The sequence below is a fragment of the Gouania willdenowi genome, chromosome 4, assembly GCF_900634775.1.
Source record: "Gouania willdenowi chromosome 4, fGouWil2.1, whole genome shotgun sequence".
NCBI classification, from domain to species: Eukaryota; Metazoa; Chordata; class Actinopteri; order Blenniiformes; family Gobiesocidae; genus Gouania; species Gouania willdenowi.
In genome coordinates, this window is record NC_041047.1 from 17,200,774 (window position 1) to 17,222,971 (window position 22,198).

The following is a 22,198-nucleotide window of genomic DNA, read 5'->3' on the forward strand; positions in this document are numbered from 1 at the left end:
TTGAATGCTGGTTATTTTCTCATTGTAAGAGTTCATAAATGTAACTATACTTAGAGCCTGAGATTTTTTTTATTTAGTTTGAATTCAATTCATTGATGTTATTTTCATTTAAAAAGAACTGTATATTTTGACAAACCTTTTATTTTATACAGATGCCTTTGTGGAAAATAAATTCAGTTCCAATCGTGCAAAATTTGGTCTCTTACATTTTAAGTTTATACATGAGATGTTTACTGTATGCAAGGAAACCATGGCAAGATTTATTACCAAAAATAAACATGGGGGGTGAAAGTAACTATCATCTTTTACTTTGAGTACTATTTAATTGAGCTACTTTTTACTTGTACTTGAGTATTTTATGTATGACTTACATAAAGTCGTACTTGTGTACAATTTCAATCAGACGGTACTTCTACTTGAGTAGGATATACTGTATCAGTACTCTTTACACCTATGGTTAAATCTGAAAATTTGAGATGTTAATTCTGTATAAGCTTATAATGATGTTGTTATTTAGCTTTAAATAATTTTCAGTGTAAAGTGTTTATAAATTCTCTCCCCCTGTCTACTGAAACACTGATTTATTATCACAGTGATTGAAAAGAAAAAAAGCCGGGACTTGTTTCAGGCTAAATATGGAGGGGTATCCTCACAGTCAGACAGCAGAGTGAATGATGAGAATGGAGTTAACAGTGTTAGTTAGTGTAGTGGAAGTAGCTGAGGAGAAGACGACATGATTGATGAGCTGGGATGTCACATAATCACAGCCCACTCGCCCCACCTAATCTGGCACTGGAGGGGATTCTGCCTTTTTAAGCTCCGCACACATTTTTATTTTGTTTCTTCATGACAAGCTTGCCTTCAGACACAAACAATAACTTTATTTAGTTGGTTGACGAAAAAATGAATCACGGAGGGTTGATATAACTTAATTTCCTGTCGGGACTCACCATGCAGAAGAAGAAAAAAAAAAAGAGAAAAATCTAATCTTGTGGGCCGCCTGCAGTTGAGTGGTCGAGCTAAACTCATCATCTTTCATAGTCTTAATGTATTGCAATATTTCAGCCTTTGCAGCTTTTTATTCTTTAATAAATAAGGGCTTAGTGCAGCGTAGAGTTGAAAGTAATGCTCACATTATTCCAGAAAAAATATATTCAAAAATAATTACAGCAAGAGATAAAGTATGCTGGGTTATTTGTACTTCAATAGCCAAACCTATTGAATCCAAAGAGGAAGGCACAACCACTTATTGATCAATTCTTGCGCTTAATTCCTTTTCAAAAGATTTAGATAGGAAAAAATGAACTAATGCTGAAATCCTAGAGAAGTATTGGTGAAATGTGTAAAGCAAAATCAAGTCTTCTAACACTAAAATATACATGAAATCTTGTTTCACTCAAACGTGTAAAGTTTTGACTAAAACAACTTAACATTCAACTCAAATTATAACAATTTGATTTGCTGCAATCACATGTCTGCTTATCCGCAATCAAAATACCATTTATCATCTAAAATCTATGAATTGAAGTGCTCATACAAAGCAATGTAAAGCTACTGAATAACCAACATTAGAAGTTTTCAAATTTGGAGGTGATATCTAAATCCTCAACGTTCAGCCTCGACTAACCTTGCAAAACTGAAATATTTCCTGAATATATAAACTTCCATCCGCCTCATATGGCTGATGCTGCCTCATAAATATTTCTAATAATCACATGCAGAGACAAGCGATAACCACTGGCTTATGAACTGTTATTTACTGCTTCTGTGGCTATAACCGCAGAAACCCATGTGAGGATCAAAAACCTCTGAATGCCTTTTCTCTCGTCTCACATAGTTAGTCTCAGCTTCCCCTTCTCACCCTGCTTCCTATTGTCTCTCTTTCAGCCAATGTGGATAGATAATGGGACACACGCGTCTGACCTACCCGTGGCCCATTGCCCCATTAGCAGGTTTGACAATAAAGGTCTTCTGTTTTCGTTTCCTGCGTAGTTCTTTGACATAGTTCTGAAACTGTGTATATTCAGCAGGGAAGATCCAAGTTTTGGGTATGAAGCTGTACTCTTGAGGTTGGCACTTGATTATTCTGCAAATATAAGTAAAGAGAAGACGAGAAAGTAAGCAAACCCTGCTTGGTAGCTTTTACACACTTATTAAAAACTAACTATGACACGCCACAAGTATAGCGTTGTAAAATCAAAAAGCAAACTAATGGAACTGTAACCACATCAAAGTCTTTGTATTTGTGTGTTGCACAACACTTACTTGGACATGTTTCTCGCTAGACAGTCTTTCCGGCAGATTTCGCCCATGCCAGGGAAGTGGTTAATTCTCTGCAAAGGGACATAATAATGTTGTTAGGGCCATTACGACACTCAACCCCACCCCCACCCCTTTGAAAAAATGAACACATTAAAGGCAGCGACCTGAAGTGAGCTTACAATGTCTGACATTTATGCCCAATTACAGACTGAAAACAAAAAGGTGACGCTGAGACCTTTTTCAACCCTTATTTAGTTTACCATGCTTTTTCATACTTGGTTGGGGAGGGAAGAAGGGAGGGGAAAAAAAGATCAATCTCAACTCAGAGGGGCCAAGGTAATTGGTTCTGCATCGCAAGCCCCTGCAGTGACAGTCAAATGAATTGCTTCCAATGTGCCGAAAGCAGGGTGGAGGAAAAGGAACAAAACCCTGGGTTTTCTGTATTCTTTGACCAAATGAGCCTAAACAAGGGCGTTAATTAGGCTTCTATGAACTGGAACTTGACAGCAAACTCTCAGCGTACATCCCTAAACAAGAAAAAAAAAGCCGATATAAAAAGAGGGGAGAGAGAAAAAGAATTAAAAAACAAAACAAGAATGCAGATGGGAGAGGGGCTGAGTGATTACAATCCAAACAAGACAGACATAATTAGAGTTTTGGAAAAGATTGTACAATTATTCCAATGCCGTGAGATGCTATGGCTTGTGTGGTGGAAATCAAAACCAATCATTGAGGGACTCAGAGAAATTGTGCACTGAAACAGCACAGCAAGATGAGGGAGTTAGAGATAACAATAACGGCATTTCAAAAGTTGTAGGTCACACATCAGCTGCATTACTACAAAAATCAGCTGTTGGTCAGTGGAGTTTGATTAGTGTCACTTGTGACATGAGAAACCTGCCCCACCAGCCCCCGCTGCTCACAACCTGTCAGTCTAGCTGTCAACCCTCAATGCTCTGTTGTTCCCTTTGAGACAGCCTGCCCATCCATCTACTATGTGCTTGTCTCTCCATCTCTCTGACCTGGCAACGCGATGAAACAAAACAAAAAAAAAACTTTTGACAATTTCTTTCATCCAACTTCATGTTTTTTTCTTTAGATCAATTGAGTTTCAGTAAGGTATTCATATCAAACATAAATTCTGATATGAGCGATGTAGTGTTTAGGGCTTCTGCCTCACAGCAAGAAGCCTGGGCTTGATTCACCTTCTTTAGAATTTTCTGTGGGGAGTTTGCATGTTCTCCCCATTCTTGTGTGGGCTTACTCTGGGTAGTCCGGCTTCCTACAACCACAATCCAAAAAACATGTATGATAGGGTTCAATTGAGTCTTAATTGCCTGTAGAAGTAACTTAGTGTGTGAATTTTTTTTCTGTATGTGTGGGCCCAGTGACAGACTGGATTCTGTACAGGGTCGACCCTGCTTTCCGCCCCATTTGAGCTGGACATAAGAAAAAGCAGACCCCTGTGACTAAGCAGATATAGAAAACAGATGGATAAATATTTATAATTCCTCAAAAATATTTAGTTAGTTTCAATATGTCCCACTTCATCTATTACAAATTGTATTGGTATATACATCATTCAATGTTAGTTAATTATTTGATTTATTTTGTGTAAGATTGATTTGCTTGCTTATTTTAAGAAGTACATATTTAAAAACAAACCTTTGAAAACTGAAAATGTGGGCAGGATATCACAGTTTCAAAAAAAACAAATAAATTATTGCTTCTCATGCTAATCTTCTGATTTAAGTTTGTGACTTCTTTATTCACCTTTGTGTTTCCTTTTAAAGAATTGATCTTGCTTCAATATCACTGGATTGAGAAATTGTTTAATGCACATGGGGTATCTATGTTGGATGGCATTTTCATGAAAGGAACAAATGAATAAATAAAAGTAAACTCTTCGTCTGCAAAGGTCACAGCGCATCTTCAAAATCTTTACTGATAAATACAGGGCCTATATAACGAAACTACATAACGACACATGTTTCATTTTAGATTATAAAGGTGACATGTCTTGTTCCTTGAGGAAACATTCCATTGTAGAGTTTTAAAACCGAGAGAAGCTGTGTCCCCCCTGTGGCACTGCACCCCCCGCATAGACCAAGAAATGACAAAAAAGCTGTGCAATATACCTGATAGTTCCTGAGCTCTGCAATTTTCTCATGCTGCACAGCTGAATCACTCCAAATGAGGTTGGCAGTCTCATCCTCATCTTGGATCTTAAAAAAGTCAATCTCACCAATGGCGGTACGAACTGTTGACAAACAAACAGGTCATATTTTGTTATTGGCATGTGCTATGCAGTTACCCCACCTAATGGTATAAAAGGAAAATTAGAAATGCAAATGCATTGGACTCGCAGTTCAACCGTTCACCAAGTGCAGATCCATATTTCATTCCAATATTTTACATTGCCTAATTTCTTTTCCTTTGCATACATTAGTAAAGAAATGAGAGTATAAGGGTATAGATCAAAAAGCTCACTGCAATATTTACACTCGTGGACTGGTGGTAAAGCAGCTTGAACGTAAGGCCTTGCTTCAAAAAGATAAATTAATTGTCTATAATGCATTCAAATCCCAAGTGAAACCTTATATTATGAAAGATAGGCGGCCTGCTCAATTGGACATTAATCCAACAACTATTCATTATTCAGAGAGTAATGAAAAATTCATGTGCCCTAACGAAACAAGGTATTAATTAATTTCTTGCAAGTCTCCACCAACCTGGAGACGGTTGGCCTAATGTTGCGTGATGGTGCTTGAATGGGAAAAGGATGGTTATACAGAGACTCAATTCATCTGTTATAGTCAGTCGACGCTAAAAGTGGTTCGCTATCGGCAAAGAGAAAAAAGGGGGTTCCCACCAACACATGCCTGTGTGTTGGGTCACTATCAGGTCTTTGAGGACAGCAAAACTATAATTCCTACATGTCTTAAAACTCAAACATCCATAGGGAGTACTACAGCCTATTTTTCCTTCTCAGTGGGTGTTAATCTTCAACAACACAGTGGCTGACCTTTGTCTTTTGCCTGAAATACGATCAATTCTCAGACCAAAAAGACACAAGCAGAAATGGTAACAGTGAAAATGAGACATCCTTCAGGCCCTTGGTGTTAATTTTGTTTCCGAATAGCCCTGCACTGCTCTCAGAATGCTCACTGAGAGGATCTCAGCACAGCTAGCTGACTGGCTCACAGCTGGACTTCCATTGCACGCCGAATCCCGGCAGCATCCAACTAATGCTGGCTACTGCTGCTGACTCTTTAGTTTCAAGGGCTGTAGTTCACCCTTGAGAGATCTGCAGCCACACAAGATATTGAACATGAGAGCAGTGCTTACGGTGCTTTTTCAGCACAATCGGAATCCAGCCCACCACTAAGTTAAACCTCTTCAAAGATTTTTTTGCATGATCGGATGTCCAAGCTGTCCCAGTCTCTTAGGACTGAGATTAATTACGGTTCAATTTAGGACATTTAACAGTTGTATTGAATTTTTCGAGGTCATATTGTTGAGCAAACTTTTGTGATTGGAGTAAATTGATTTCAAAATCATATAAAACCTAAAACAACACTGTAAATCAAATGAAATCTTAAGTCACTAACGCAGAGGTTCCCGACCTTTTTCAGGTCGTGACCACATTTTGATATCACAAATGTCATACGACTCCAGACACATTTTTTTTTCTCCTCGAATTAGTTTTTTAATCAAGTTTATTAAAGTGTGTTACAAATACAGAATAGCCACCTCAGATGTTTTTATACTGCATTTTATTTTAACTAGATTTATATTTGAGAAAGTTTAGGATACAGTTAATTGATATTTATTGTGTGATGTGTAATTGAAAAAGAATAATCATTCAAAAAAATTTTAAAAATATAATGTTTCCTTTTTTTTTTTTTTTTTACCAATTACTAGACATTTCAGGCAACTCCACATGGTTTCCCAGCCCCAAAGTTGAAAAACATTACACTAACATGTCAGGTAACTATAACTGACAAAATCATTCTATGAATGATACAGCTATATTCTAAAAATTCCTTTTCATAGAAACAATCTACAAACTCTACAAACACTTTTTATGGGACTCTATTATTGTTACTAGGGGCTAAAGTTGCAACAGTACATTTGAGCAGATGAGCCATGTTGTTCAGTGTACAGAATAGGACTGGATGATTTGGACCTGAATTTATATACCAATATTTTTACTTATAATGGTGACATTTGATATAGAACTTTTTTCACCTACCAGATGATTCTAAGTTAAAATCACGAGTACAAAAGCCAGCACGGGCACTTTTTTTAAAAGCACAGCTGCACAATATCAACATGTTGGGCTCATTCTGGCTTTTTCTCTCATTAGGGACAACACATGTCAGTAAATTTGGTAACACTTTCCTTGAAGTTTTATACATAAGGCTGACATTACACTGTCATTATCTGTCATTAGCATGAATACTGTGTCATAAAGGCATACATTATGACACTTTTGAAGCTATGTTGGGATTTGTCGGGTTCGATGGAGGGATCTAGTGGGGTTAGATAAGGTTAGGGGTTAGGTAAGATTAGGGGTTAGGGGTTAGGGTTAAGGTCAGGGTTAGGGGTTATGGCTAAGGGTAACAAAAGTTAGGGTAACGGACAACACTTAATGACAGCCTTCATGACACCTTATTCATGCTAATGACAGGTGTCATGTCATGGGGGAGTGGTGGACTAGTGGTTAAGGACACTGGGCTTGTAATTGGAGGGACGCCGATTCAAATACCACTCTATCACTGTGGGATGCTGAGCAAGTCCCTTAACTCCTAACTGCTCCCCGTCCACTGCTCCTCAGGGATGGGTCAAATGGAGAGGACAAATTTCATATTATTTTTAATAATAATGACAGCGTAATGTCAACCTTATGTATAAAACTTCAAGTAAAGTAACCCTAACCCTTTTTCTATAGCATGGCTATACGTGTGTGTGTATGTGCATGTATGTGCATGTGAAATAATGGATTATTAATTATAATATGAAGTGATTTCATTCAAGGTTTGGAGTAGCAGTATATTTACCAATTTCAAATTTGGTGCCAGCCACATTGGCAGTGATGGTGCCTTTCTTTTTCTTCTTCTTCTTGGTGTGCACCATCCTCTTCCCACTGTTCACTGTGTAGCTCACAGACAGTCTGTTCACAGGGGATGCTCTGTGATTCCCTGGAGGAGGAAATAGCACAAACAAGACTAGATGCAGTCACAGGTTCTGTTCCTGCTTGGGATGGGAGATGTCTGATGTATTTTCTGTAGGGGAGATTATTGGGGTTTGTTTACGAGGGTTGGATGTAAATGGATTAGGTATGTAGTCTAGTGTAGAACAATGCATCACTGCTTTAATTTTTGTGTGCGTGTGTGCGTGTGACCAAGTGGAGAATCCTGTGAGTCCTTGGAGAGTTGCACCTTATTTTTACTCACCTCCATCATCTGGGGGCGAAGGCATCTCAGGGGGACACTGGGAGCCGGCACAGCTTTCAGCCAAGCTTGGAGGGCAAGCCTCACAGGGTGCTCCCAGCACCCTCCAAGGGCTCTCTCAAACTTGCACTTCTTAGTCTTCCTTGTCTGGGGGTGTGCGGACAGTGCAGTTCAGAATAGCCCAATGGATCATCTGAACATCTCTGTGGCACCTTTCAGCAGCAGCATATACGGCAGCAGTTGAATATGAGTGGGCTGGAGAGTTGGGAAAGAGGTAGCAGCAGTGGAAAAAAACTTGGAAAGAGGTGGATTTCTCAAGGGTCTGCACAGCCCAGCTTATTTACAACCCCACCGTGATATGAGCGCCTGTAGGGGAGAGGTAGGGGGAGAGAACATATTTTAGAGCTAAAAAACTGTAGTAGCAAAGTACTCAAAGTGTGGATCTGTGTGTGTTTTAGACTAGGGTGCAAGTGAACAAGTTTTTTTGATGTGAAACTGTGACACACAAGCCTACCACAGGCTCCATCACTCAATCTGAATGGTCGCTGTGGTTCACTGGGTACTTCACAAAGCTCCGATACATCAATAACCCGAACGAAATACTTAGAAGTTGTCAAATGTCCACTCCTCTAATAGGAATTCTGTAAAATCATTAGAGTTTTATGGTGAGTGGAGAATGTTTAGTTTCTCCCTGTGCCCTGTACAAGCTGGCTTTAATTGTATGGCTGGATGGATGGTCAGTTCATTCAAACAGATGGCCTCCTTTCAGCCGTTTGTGAAAAAGATGCCGGCGGCTGTAAACAATGTGGCAAAAAATACCAGCCAAACTCTATCACATTTTGGCTGTGGTCAGTGAACATGTCTCTGAGCCACTTTCGAAGGTAATCAGCCATTGTGGAGATGCTCTGTAAACAATTAAACGACTGCTGGTTGTGGATGAGTATTACTTCTATGCAGAATAAATTGTTTGACTTTGTTTTGGTTTTTGTTTCGTTAGAATCTGACTGCTTTCCACTCAGTAAACATTTAACTCAGTAAAACACAGTAACTACCAGGGATGGGGTCAATTACATTTTTCCAATTTTTACAACTGCATCTTCAGTTATCCATGTTCAATTACAACTCGATTACGGTGTCATTTTTTTCCACTTACAATTACAATTACAATGATTATTTTCATGGGCTCGTCTGTAAGCGGTCGCATTTACTGGTTTAATAAACGGGAAGAAATTCAAATTCTGATGTAGCTGGTTATGATTTACATTCCACATAAACAGGACTGAATCATAACATAACCTAACCACGAGAGCGGACATGGGCTCGTCTGTGAACGGTCGCATTTACAGACCTTGGAGTCGCTGTTAACTAACCAATAAATGAGAAGAGATTTGTCACCTTTACAATAAGTATTGACTAGGCCACTGGGAGTGAGGCCCAAGGCCAAGGCAGGCTGACTTGATAATAATGTATCATGTTTTTCTGCAGTCTGTGCCTTCTGCTCGCCCTTCTCTCTCTTTTCCGTTTCAGGTGTCATGAAGCTGGAGTTCACAGTTCCTGATCAATGGTTCATGGCTCAACTGGTATGGGACACTCTGATGTTCTATCTCTATTTTGTTCTGTTCCCCCTGTCCACTAACCCCAACCAGTAGAAGCAAATGGCTGCCACCTCTGAACCTGGTTTTACTGGAGATTTATGCCTGTTAAAAGGAAGTTTTTTTCTTCCCACCGTCCCTAAATGCTTGTTCATGTGGATTTTGTTGGGTTTTTTCCTTTTGATTATGAATTTCATATTTTGATAGCGCTATGGGATGACCTTTGTTGTAATCTGAGCTATATGAATAAAAATTGATTGATTGATTGATTGATTGATAAAGTTTAAATCCATTTAATCACAATTACTGAGCCTTTAATAAATAATCCCATACATTTTTTTATGCCTTATGATAGCCTTATCTCAGAAAAAAAAACTCAAAATTGTTTCTATTTTTTATGCCTAACTATAGCCTTATCTCTTTTTATATATGTATATATATATATATATATATATATATATATATATATATATATATATATATATATATATATATATATATATATATATATATATATATGTATGCCTTACTTTAAAAAAAAAAAAGTTCCTACATATTTTCATTTTCATGCCTTGGCATTGACAGTTTTTATAGAATGTCCATGATAATTACAAATGCAAAGTCAATTATCTGAACTCAAATACAATTACAATTATAATTACATCATATTTGTAATTAACTATCAATTACGCATTTACAATTATAATTGACTGCAAATCTGGCTTTCACCACCTGGTGAGTCCCAGACCTCTTGTTTAGGAAACTGTGTTTTAAACAATTTTGACATCCTGACAACACTTTTTAAAAACATACTCAGTTTCAAACATTTAAGCAAGATTACAACTTTACAAGACACACCTCGGCCCACACTGCATTTCCAGATTAGGAGACGCTTACATGTTTTCAGCAGTCAACAGCAACATCTAGTGGTGAGACCAGCATGTTGATGTCAACGCAGCCCTTCTCAGTCAGCAAACGCTTGAGCAGACACTTAGTCACAGGATATCTAGCAAAGTAACCCTATTGATCCTTTCAGCAGCCTCTGAACAAATTGGAATGAGGAGGCAATTGGATGGCAAGGCTTGATCACTCAGTAGTCTTCACTAGTGTCAGCCCCTGGGTCTGCCTGTGGTAAGCACATGGCATTGATCCCAGGAAGGATGGAGATGGAGATGGAGAGAGAGGGAGTGAAGAGCTACAACAAAGCGACAATGTGAAAAAAAATAAAATAAAAAAGATGCAGGCTTTGCTGCTGAAAATCACTCAATGTGTTCTCACTCTCTGTACAGGAGACAAGCAGCAGTGTCTGTATAAGTAGGAGGGGCGCTGGACACTGACGTCATATGAACCCCAAAGAACAAGGGAGGGAAAGAGAATGTTCACCTTATAAATCAATTGATGCTAACTTTACAGACACACTGCATTCCTATAGAACAGTGTTTCTCAAATGGGGGTATATGTATCCCTAGGGGTACGCGATGGCACTACAAGGGGTACTTGAGAGAGGAAATTTAACAAATAAAGTGTTAGTCTTGGTCCCACTCACACCAGGTGTGATATGACCATAAATGATAAAAAACTATAAAAATAAATCTATTAAGGAGCCACTAAATCAGTATTTTAAAACCTTGGGGCCGGGACCCCATGTGGGGTCGCCTGGAGTTTAAATGGAGTGGCTTAAAATTTCAGAAAAATTTCATTATATTATAGATGATTTTGTTTTGTTTTTTTTAATTATCATTAGCTTTATTCTTAAATTTAAACAAAACACAATCTTGAACAACTGTATTTCTATACAGATCTAGTTCAGTTAAAATGAAGTAAAAAAAAAAATATATATATATGAGCTCAAACACACGGTTGGGGACCTCTGCACTAAACACTGTTTCTTTCCACTTATTTACACAATAAGATTCTTCAAAATGTGTGATATCACTCGTTCATTCTATGATTATGCTCTATAGTTGTTTTTAAATTGTTTTCTAAGCAAAATGTTGTCGTCGGACAAATGGGGTACTTGGATTCAGAAATAAGAGAAAGGAGGTACCAAAAAGTTTAAGTTTCCTGTTTATCTATGACAAAATATCACCAAAGACGAGTAGATTTTAAATAACTTAACCTCTTAACCCCCAGCCACTTTTCTCCAAAAATCGCAAATAACATTTTTCTAACCATGACCTACATGGCTAATTTTGAAGTAGGACCCTTAGTGGTTACAGATGATGTGAAATTTTGGAAATATATGATACTGAGTGACAATAAATCATCTCTCTTCTCTATAAAAGCAAGGAATTTCTGTCTCTGTGTGTGTGTTCCTCAAATATCTCTGCAGATCAGGATTAGACTGACCTGAGACTTTCAGCATGGCTGCTGGTTGGTTCAAGGGTCTGCAACGTCAGATTTGTTTGGACGCCCCACCCCCACGCCCCACCTCCTGAGTCGAAGGACTAAGTGATGATGTCATGAGTCTTGCCTCTACAGTGATGATGTATTCAGTTAGAACATTGGAACCATGGTCCTACCTCTACAGTGATGATGTCATCAGTCCTACCTCCACCGGATTTGTTTGGACGCCCCACCCACATGCCCCGTAGGGTAATGAACTAATGTATGAACAGCAACTGCAGCAAGTTTAATGATAATAATAAACATAAGGCCAAAGATACACATGTTTTTGTACAAGAAAGTTCAGGTAGAAGTAGGCTTTACACCAATCTGTTCGGCCATATCGAATCGGCCAATATTTAGCATTTTATGCAATTAATGTGTTTTGGCTGTAATGTCTTAATTTGCCAATCGGATCAATGACATCATTGTTGTGATGACACTTTCTGTTTCACTGATTTATACCAAAGAGTTGTTTGCTCTACGTGGCATGGCTTTATTTCACTCGCATTTGAGCAAACGGCAAAAATGTTGTGTGAGCGAGCTTGTTTTGTTTATTCATCCTGATCATGTTGAAAGAGTGGAGCGATGCGCTCCCGTTTATTTCCGCTTTCATACAACAGACTTCTGTCTGTTTCAGGGCAGTGGTGGACACAGAAGTGCACGTGTGTGTGTGTGTGCCACCTCCGCTGTGGACATGTGAATACAAAAGTAATATTTTGTAGTATCTGTACTTCTTTAGCATTATATTTGGGGGACACTTTTTACTTTCACTCCACTATTAAATAAATAATACAAGTGGGTAGGACTAGAAAAGTTTTACACACCTTCTTACACCTTTCGAACATGAGTATCTTTGCTGAGAAGATGATCAAATATGCTTTTATCTATTTACTATTATTATTATCCTGCTATATCACATCCATTCTGTGAAAATTGAAGTCATACATGCTTCTTTTATGTATTATATGTACACACACCTTAGGTTCTGAAAGACTCTCAAACTGTTCAAAACAGTATCATCTGCATCTCTGGGTTTTTTTCAAGGAATAATTAATAATTTTCAAAAGATCATTTCTAACATCGGTAAAATCTCTTACCTGCAGCACCCATTTCTCATTAGAATTTAAACTTTTAAAATACACAAATATTGTTTGTTTAACTTCTAAATACTCAGATCAGTAAGAGAGTTTGTCCAACGCAATCACTAGCACTAAGAGAAGCACAACTGAAGTTATCATTGTGTTTGGTTATTTTTTCCTTCCTTTCCTTTTTTGCAGCCACGGCAACCATCCAAGATTTGATGATGATGTCATCAAACTGTTTCCTGTATTGTACATGCATACATTCAGTGTTGATAAATAAAGTAAATACACTTAACGGACTATAAACAACAGCTCTCTCCAACTCTGTTGTAGTTGAAGCTATCCTCAGCTTCGGGGTTAACTGCCTTGTTTCACAGCAGTCATTGAGAAGACATGGGACTCTGGTTTAATTTAACAGCTTTATTTTAGCAATCCCTCAAAAATGGCATACAGCTTATAATTGATCTGCTCAGGTCACACACGCCCCCTCACTCCACACACTGGTCTAGCGACCAGTGCATTCATTTGCAGTTAAAGGGCCACACACCCACACACACACACACTGACAACAAATGTTATGTTCAAGTCTTGCATGAAAATTCCTCAACTCTTCCTCTCAGTCACAGTCATGAGGCAGCGTTTAGGCCTCAAAATACAGGACATAACGAAACGTAATTTGCAATCTTTACAAAAAAGGTTAAAATTAAGAAAACAAAAAAGTCAATAATTTTTTAGGTCAGCTATTGAAAGTTTTATTGTTCCGTTAGACTCCGCATGCTGACCGTAATCATTATTTTTGCACTTTAGTTCAACATTACATTTTGTTCCCTTGCTGCATATCTAATGCAGTCTAATAAATTAATGCTCTTTTTTTTCTGCTACATTTTCAGGCTACAATAGTAGCTTCCCACCACTAAGTGTGGAGTGAAAGAATAATCCCATAATTGTGTAAAGTGACTATGAGTTCCCAAATAAGCGCTATAAAAAATCTACTTATTATTATTATTATTATTATTATTATTTTTATTATTATTTTTATTATTATTTTTATTATTATTTTTACTGTAGGCATTTTGTTTAGTGTTAATGATCTTTATTGTCAATGAAGAAAGGCAATTTAGAAGATTGGCATGAAATTGAAAATGTCCTCCTGTTTGTCACGCCCCACCTGTCATGTCGCCATTTCCCACCAGGAGGGCGCGCACCACACACCCGAAACCTAATGTCATGATCCTCAAAAAGAAACTTCAAGATCCCATCTATACTAGGATGATTTGACACCAACATGGCAGATGCCAGGAGGCATCAACTGTCATAAACTTCTTCCTTCAAAATGCAACCACTGTGGTCATAGGTGATGCCTTTCAGCAATGCTGCTGAAATCTAGGAGGTAAAAGAGTCCAATAATGTCTATACTAGAGCCTGTAAAATACATGGTTTTAATTTTTATTCTGCTAAATATTCTTTTTAGTGTTGTTGGGGTACTTGACTGGAAAATATTTCAACTGTTTACACTTATAAGAGAACAATAAGTTCGAGTAACTTCTACACACAATCTTTTTTAATATGAATAGTCGTTAGGAATAATCATATTCCATTGTGTTTAATTAATGACATTCATAAAACCTGGTATTATCACGCCATTAGTGTAATAATAATTACAATTTCTTCCCTAAATCCCGCTTTAATGAGACAATAATCCTGTAAAGCAATATCAATTTTCCACAGCAGAGGGAGCCAAAGGACTTTTTCAAACCCAGCAGAGCTCCAATAGAGCTCTAATGGAGTAATACAAGGGTTTATTTGAACGCTAAGCCCATCTAATTCCCACCCAGTGCCTGAAATCAGAAAAAAAGGCAATATTGTAAAGAGTAGCGCTCGTGCACTTGTGCTACCCATGAGCAACACTCTCCGTTTCACTACCTCTAAATGCATTACAAAGGAGTGTTTGTAATTCAAGCCATTGTTTGGCAGAGATATTCCCATTCCCTGCATCATTCAGCATGGCCTCATGGTAATAGACAGTCTATTCTTTTAAGAATAAATCAACTTAAATATTTAAGATCTTTGCAGTAGAAAATACATTTAAAGCATATTACTAGTCTTGTATATAAAATAAAATGTGTTGAAACAAGTATTACCAATTAAACAATATGTGCACATTTATTTGAAAAAAAATGTGATTTTACTTTTTTGAACAATTTTACATCCAATGACAGCCATCGCACTTCACAGTGATACAACAGTGCGTCATGTCCAGAATATGCTGTGCATGTAAAATACAAAAAGTTTGTATAAATGTTTAAAAGTCAGTTTTATTTTTATTTTTTTTAAAGAAAATGTATCCTATGCAGAATTAATGTAATTAATTTATTTAAATTAATTGTCTGCTTGTTTAAAGCCCCCTCAAATTTCAAACAATCTAAATTTCTCACAACTTTAACACATAATATTATGGCATGTGGGCGGATTGAAAGACCAACTGGAACTTCCACGATCACTTTAAAAAGCTGACCAACAAAGAAAGACAGCACAAAAACATTTGTAAGAAGTGTAACAAATAGATGTAGCACTATATAAACATCAGTCACTATAGTACACAAGAACACTTATCAAGCAGCAGCACCACCCCAGGCATTTGTGTTCTATATTCCTGCAAAGTTCCATGAAACTATATACATATAAAAAGCAGTGATCAGTCATAGAATAAATAGCAGCTCTAGCAAACACAGAGCTATGCTGAAAGAGTATTATTTCTGAGCATCTTTTAAATACACTGTGCCTAAGCCATTACAGCAGCACCCCAGGGCTTGTACAAGCACTCAACCTGGCACGATTATATGTAACAAGCTAAGTTACAAATAGTTAAATAAACAATAATATATAAATATATACACTAAATACATTAACTGCAAAAGATGTCAGAAGTAAAGATGTGCCCTGGAGGTCTAAAATACTGTATGTCATAAAATGTTTTATAAAAAAAATTGTTAGTCCACCTTCACAATAAAAGCTGGTCTAAAATAGGCTTTTACAACATTGGCTTTTTTCCTATTTTTAAACTACGTGTGGGTGTTACCAGCCCACTACAGTATTACAACACTGGAATACACTCTTTTTTTTTCTTTTTTACTTTATTACTATTTAAGTCTTTGCAACTTACTTAGCACAGATCAGAGAGAGAGAGAGAGAGAGAGAGAGAGAGAGAGAGAGAGAGAGAACGAACAAACTACAAATTACCTTTCTTCTGTTGATTCTTGTTTTCTATATTTTATCCTTTTTTATTTTTATTTTTTTGCCATTAGAAGAGGCCTTTACATCTTAAAATAACTTCACTAATCAATCGATCTTTATTTGTATAGCGCTAATTCATAACACGTGATATCGCAATACACTTCACAGAAAGCAGGTAAAAGACCATACCTTACTGTTTGTTATCTAATTACTTCATGACTTTGATGCTTTAGACCCACATTACCTAAATCAATTTTGTCCAGTATTATATTGTTAATTATTTGAATATCAAATGTAACAAATTTAATGAAAAACTGTTATGCAGGGTGGAATTGCTAGCTAAAACATCTATCCCTCCTCTTTTCCCCGGGCTTGGGACTCTTGAGAGAACCTATGACATCATCATCAGCAAAGAGAACTTGCTTTATTCGAGAGAACCTGTGACATCATCAACAAATTTCTTACCATTGAGCTGTTCTGCTAAGCTGTATTTAAGACAATTTTATGAAATAATTCATTAAAGGTATCATTGCAGTCCAAATAAATGCAATGTTGCACACCTATGAACCAAGCAGCAGCCATGTTGAAAGTCTCAGGTCAATCTGAGCCTGATTCACAGGTATATTTGAGGAATACAGACACACAGACAGAGATTCCTTGCTTTATAGATAAATAGACAGATTGTATAAGACAACAAAATTTTGAAAATGTAAATAATTTATCATGCTGTCTGTCAGGGCAGTTAAACTCATACACTACATGACAATAGTTGGTAAGATTACAAAAAACATGACAGCTAAATATACTTACTGGTTCTCAAACTGGGGTCTCTCGGGGTCCTCGAGCCGAAACTTGAGGGTCCGTAAAAATATACATTTTAAAAAATATATTATTGATGTTGTATAACTATGTATAACTACATAGTGGGACCAATGCAAAGAATAAAAAAACATACTTTTCAAGTACATTTATTCATACTGGGCATGATGCACTGCTGAAGTGGTAAATCTCAATGGCTATAATTTTTTTTTTTTTAAATGTGCACATATTTTGTTAGTATATTTGGTAATGAATTCAACATATTTCATGTTATATACAAGACTAATATACATGCAATGAACTACAAATATCTTAAACATTTTATTTTATATTATTTATTATTTTAAGAAGAAAAAAATTCATTTAGGGCTACACATGGCAGTAAATTATGTTTAATGGATGTAAGGATTTTGAGGGGGTCCTTGAACAATTTTCTTCCTTGTAAAAAACATAGAAAACTACTTATCAAGGTGAAAAGCTTAAGGCACGGTCACCTTGGAAACATTTCTACACTATTCATAATATGTTAGATGTAGGGCTGGGCGATATGGACCAAAACTCATATCTCAATAATTTTTCTCAAAAATATACAATATTAATCAATCAATATTTTTAATTCAAACAAAGTCAGACAAGATTAACTATTCTGGGTTTAATTAGCTAATATAAAATGCCACACAGGCACATTTATTAACAAACAGCAGCACAATATGTGCCACTTTGTGCTTTTTCTCCTATAAAAGACAGCATGTGTGAGTGAGTTCTGTAATGTGGCTTGTGTAGGGTAGTGTTTCTCAAGGTACGTGTACCCCAAGGGGTACACAATGGCACTACAGGGGGTACTTGAGAAAGAAAGAGTGGAACATTAACAAATGAAAGTATTAAAAATGTGGGATTTTATGATGTTTATTTTCAGTTAAAAATGATAATCACAATAATGATAATGGCAATGATCTTGATTGGAACATGAACTGAAAATATAACTCTCAGTCTTGGTCCCACACAAGGCGGGAGATGACCGAAAATGATACAAACCATAGGAATAAATCTATTAGGGAGGCACTAAATTCCACTTATTTACATAATGAGATTATTTAAAATGTGTTATAACTCATTCATTCCAACATTATCTATAGTGGTTTTGAGCAATATGTTGTAGACGGACAAAGAGGGTACTTGAATTCAAAAATAAGAGAAAGCGGGTACTTCAGCCCAAAAAAGTTTGAGAACCACTGGTTTAAGGGAAAGTCTGGGTTGGGATGCACTCGGAATTCCATCTAACTGTGCTTTTCACACAGTTCTGAGAAGTAGTGAAAGCAGTGACTCCTAAAACAAGTATTTGAATACAAAATAAGCTATTAAAAATATATGTACAGGTGACATTGTAATTTTCTAGATCACCAAAATAGAGAACTAGATACATCTTGACTCTCGATATATTGCCCGGCTCTAGTTAGATGTGGACACAAGATAACCAATTAAAAATAATTATTTATGAATATCTTTTCTTTTTTTCTTCTTCTTTTTTTTTTTTTTTTACTAAAATCTCTCTGCACTGAGGAGCTGTTATATAACTCGCCATGGTCTAACTGATGAGCCAACACAATAGCAGAGATTTGTTGTGGGCTGTTGCATGAGCCTACCACAGCACAGAGGGGTCGATATGGTATCTTCCGGATCAGTGCTGAGATTGCAGGCCGCCCCTTGATAATACCCTTTAATTTATACATAAGCTCTAACAAGACATTTTATCTAAATTTTACGCGTAAAATTTAAAGTTTGGAGGCATATTGCTTGTGTTTCAATCTAAAATTGGCGTTAGAGGTGTAAAACTTGGGTTGGTAGCGCCTGGCTGCTGCTAACATTAGGATGCTAACCACCCAGGCATAGGTCAGGTGGAAGAATGGGAGGTTGGCAGTGAGACCATCCGGTTTATCCCCATCATGACCCGGCGAGGCGAGCAGGGGCGTTGTGGTTGGAATCCACCTTCCTGTTTATAACACATCCCTGTCATCCCAGCACATACAGTGCGATGGACATTATTATACATAATGACCCTCTTGTGTTAGCTTAGCTGCACCACTTTAGCACGTGAACGTTACCTTATTCAGCTGTTCTCCGGACGATGATGGAACCGTCCGCCACAAGGAGGGAGAGACACCGGGGCCTTCTATGGAGAAACACTCCGGCACTGGCACTTATTTCCAAAACAGTGTTTGTGCTATTTAACGGTGTCATTACAGTGTACTGACGTTGGCTAGGAGACAAAAACACTAGGTTGTAGAGCTGGTGTGTGCTGAGAGCTGGAGCCAGTCAGTCCACGGGCTAAACCATTAGCTGCTGTGTGGAGGGGAGAGATTGTCTTAAAGAAGTGCTGAAGTTTGCATTCGCAATCTGGCTCTGAAGTGACAATTACAGTCCGTAATTTGTATTAATTGACTAACGAGTTATGAATGAGAAAACTGATATCGTATTCTTGCTACATGCTATGTTTCAGTGTAGTTTTTCACCCTCGTCTCGTGGATACAAACAAAGCAGCTACTTAGCAACTGTGTCGCTGGCCATGGTGCTAAGAACATCCCCTCAGCATGAATGGACGCGTCTCACACGCGCACACACAGAGGTCATTAGACGTTCTCTGTTTGCGACACTTCTCATTCTTTGGTGGCGTTTTATAGACACACTGTGATTATTAAAATTAACAGAGGTGTGATGAGTACTGATATATGCTACTCAAATAGAAGTACTGTTACTTGATTGAAGAAAGTACAAGTACAGGTAAATACAACAGAAAATACTCAAGAACTACAAGTAAAACGTAGCTCAATTAAATAGTACTCACAGTAAAAGTTACTGGTTACTTTCACACACACATGCACACACACACTTTTGTTTTTGGTAATAAATCTTGCCACGGTTCCCTTGCATTCAGTAAACATCTCATGTATAAACTTAAAAAGGAAGAGACCAATTAATGCACAATTTGAATTTTATTTATTTTTTCCACAAAGGCATCTGTATAGAATGAAATGTTTGCTAAAAATGTACGATTTTTTTATTTATTTATTTTTTTCAAATAAAATAGCACCAATGAATTTAATTCAAAATAGGAATATGAAGTATTAGGCTCTCTCTCTAAATCTATGAACTCTAAAACTGAGAAAATAACCTCCATTCAATGCTGTTTTGGCGTTGTGCATTTTGTGTCTGGTCATTTAATTTTTTTGTAGTTTCACAATGTCCGTTGATCCTTATAAAACCAAAAAAAAAAATTATTATTATTATTATTATTATTATTATTATTATTATTATTATTATTATTATAATAATAATAATAATAATAATAATAATAATAATTAACTCAGTAACGATTAGGTTCAGCAATCTAATTAATTACTTTACTTCTTTTAAAATGTACTTAAGTACAAGTCAAATTACTGATTTAGAAATATACTCAAAAATGTACAAGTATCCATATGAGCAACTCAATTATAGTAACTTGACTACATAATACGTTACTTTCACCTCTGAAAATGAATTGTACAAAATTAAATAAAAAATATAGTAAATGCTATATGATACACATATTCATCGAACATTTGTATTAATCATAATACTTTCTCCTTCTTATTTTTACTTGTTTACAAAAAATAAAGAATGAAAGCCCAGTTTCCCCACACAAAAAAAAAAATTACAACAAGACATAATTATGATATAGAAAAAACAATTTGTGCTGTTGTTTGAGAAAGCATAATAAATGCATATAGCATGCATTCCATTGCCAAAGTTGAATAAGTATTCTTATTTTGCACTCATTGTTTGTTTTTTGTTTTTTTTTTTTTTGTTTTTTTTTTTTTTTTTATATTCAGTTTGGTTAAAAGTACCCTCAACATGTGTTGTTTTTAATGAAGATATATATTATGTGACCTAAAATTAGGTTTTGAGAGAGGGTCTATGTATAAGCAGTTTGTTTTTGTTTTGTTTTCAACAAGGGGAATACATCTTGTAATTGTATTTACATAATAAACCCTGTGTACACATCTGACCAGCAACCCTAAAGCTTGACTATGTCTCATTCACCGCCACAACACTAGTGGAACTGACTCTTTGCCACAAAACTTAAAAATACACAAATCTTTAACATTTAAATTGTAAAGTACAAATAGGCATGTTGATAAATTAAAATATTTTTTCATAAACTGAATAGCCATCCATCATACAAACTATAGCTACACTATCATATGATGACGTTTGAACATACTGCCCAGGGACTACAGATGAAAGTACCATCTCTCTTAATAAAATAATCAAATTTGCTTCTTCTGGATCCTTTACTGGAACCAACAAACTGCACTAAACTAATGATAATATGCAGAATTAGCCTAGATTTAAATTTTCTTCAGTAAATGAATGTTTTGGAGGACAATAAGGAGGGAAATTAACAGAATGCGTTTATAACTTTGCACTTGAACAGCTGTAGTTTCTAACTACTTAAATCTAAAATAGAAAATCAAACTCAAAGTAATAATCGCCTCCACCCATACATTTATACATATAGACAGTAATATCTCACTAGAGAAATGTAAAGTAGTGTAATTGTGTAATACATGAAAGGATGACAATATTTCTGTCCTCTGACTGTCACAGTCTGCTGAATCAGGTCCGAAAACCATCGGTTGAGAAACACTGAGGTAGAGGACAGGCTGTTTATGAGTCAGTGAAAATAATTTTACTTTTTTGAAAATGCCGGTTCCTCTGAGGTTCTACTGACTTTTATTGTGTTCAAAACACTCCTGGATGTGAGGAGGGAGAAGATTATTATGTGCCTTGTACACCATTACTATAGTGTTAAAGTCAACAAGCTCATGGATTTTCATTTTAGCTCTACAAAAATAGGGTGTTGTCTCCCCCTTGAACCCAGGACCATCTTGCTGTGAGGCAGACGTGCTGAACACTACACCACTTAGGTCAGTTATTCTCAACTGGTGGGTCGGGACCCAAAAGTGGGTCGCGGACAGCTGGTCAAAATTAAATAAATGCTTATTGTCTCTCATGTTGTATTTTATTTTGAAAGAAACTTTTCTTTTGACAGGCATGCTGTGAAATGCATGTTACACAGGAAAATATATAGATTTATGTTTGAAAAAATATTATATATGTGTGTTTTTAAAAGCTATTTTCGAAAAACAAAAACAGTTGAATTAAAAAAAAAAAAAGAAAAAAAAAGTGGGTCGCGATTTAATGTCCGTGGCAAAATGTGGGTCCCAGGGTGAGACCAGTTGAGAACCACTGACTTAGGTCACCAACATGCTCACTGAGGACATCTGCTGGTCAATCTTTACTGGGGTGTTTTAAGGATATAAAA

General features: G+C 36.6%; 1 protein-coding gene across 4 annotated transcripts in view; it reads right to left on the reverse strand.

The window, feature by feature from the left end:
* Positions 1-19,158, reverse strand: part of ttll7 (tubulin tyrosine ligase-like family, member 7) — an 88,035-nt gene extending 68,877 nt beyond the window's left edge. For 3 of the 4 annotated variants that reach the window (XM_028445276.1, XM_028445279.1, XM_028445278.1), the window contains exons 1-6: positions 18,936-19,158; positions 7,722-8,084; positions 7,326-7,466; positions 4,401-4,522; positions 2,266-2,333; positions 1,928-2,086 (exon numbers count right to left, since the gene is read on the reverse strand). In XM_028445276.1, coding sequence (XP_028301077.1) covers positions 1,928-2,086; positions 2,266-2,333; positions 4,401-4,522; positions 7,326-7,466; positions 7,722-7,746 — 515 coding nt within the window. In that variant the 5' untranslated portion in view covers positions 7,747-8,084; positions 18,936-19,158. The remainder of the gene's footprint in view (positions 1-1,927; positions 2,087-2,265; positions 2,334-4,400; positions 4,523-7,325; positions 7,467-7,721; positions 8,085-18,935) is intronic. The other variant, XM_028445277.1, reaches the window with a different exon arrangement.
* Positions 19,159-22,198: the final 3,040 nt, after the last annotated feature.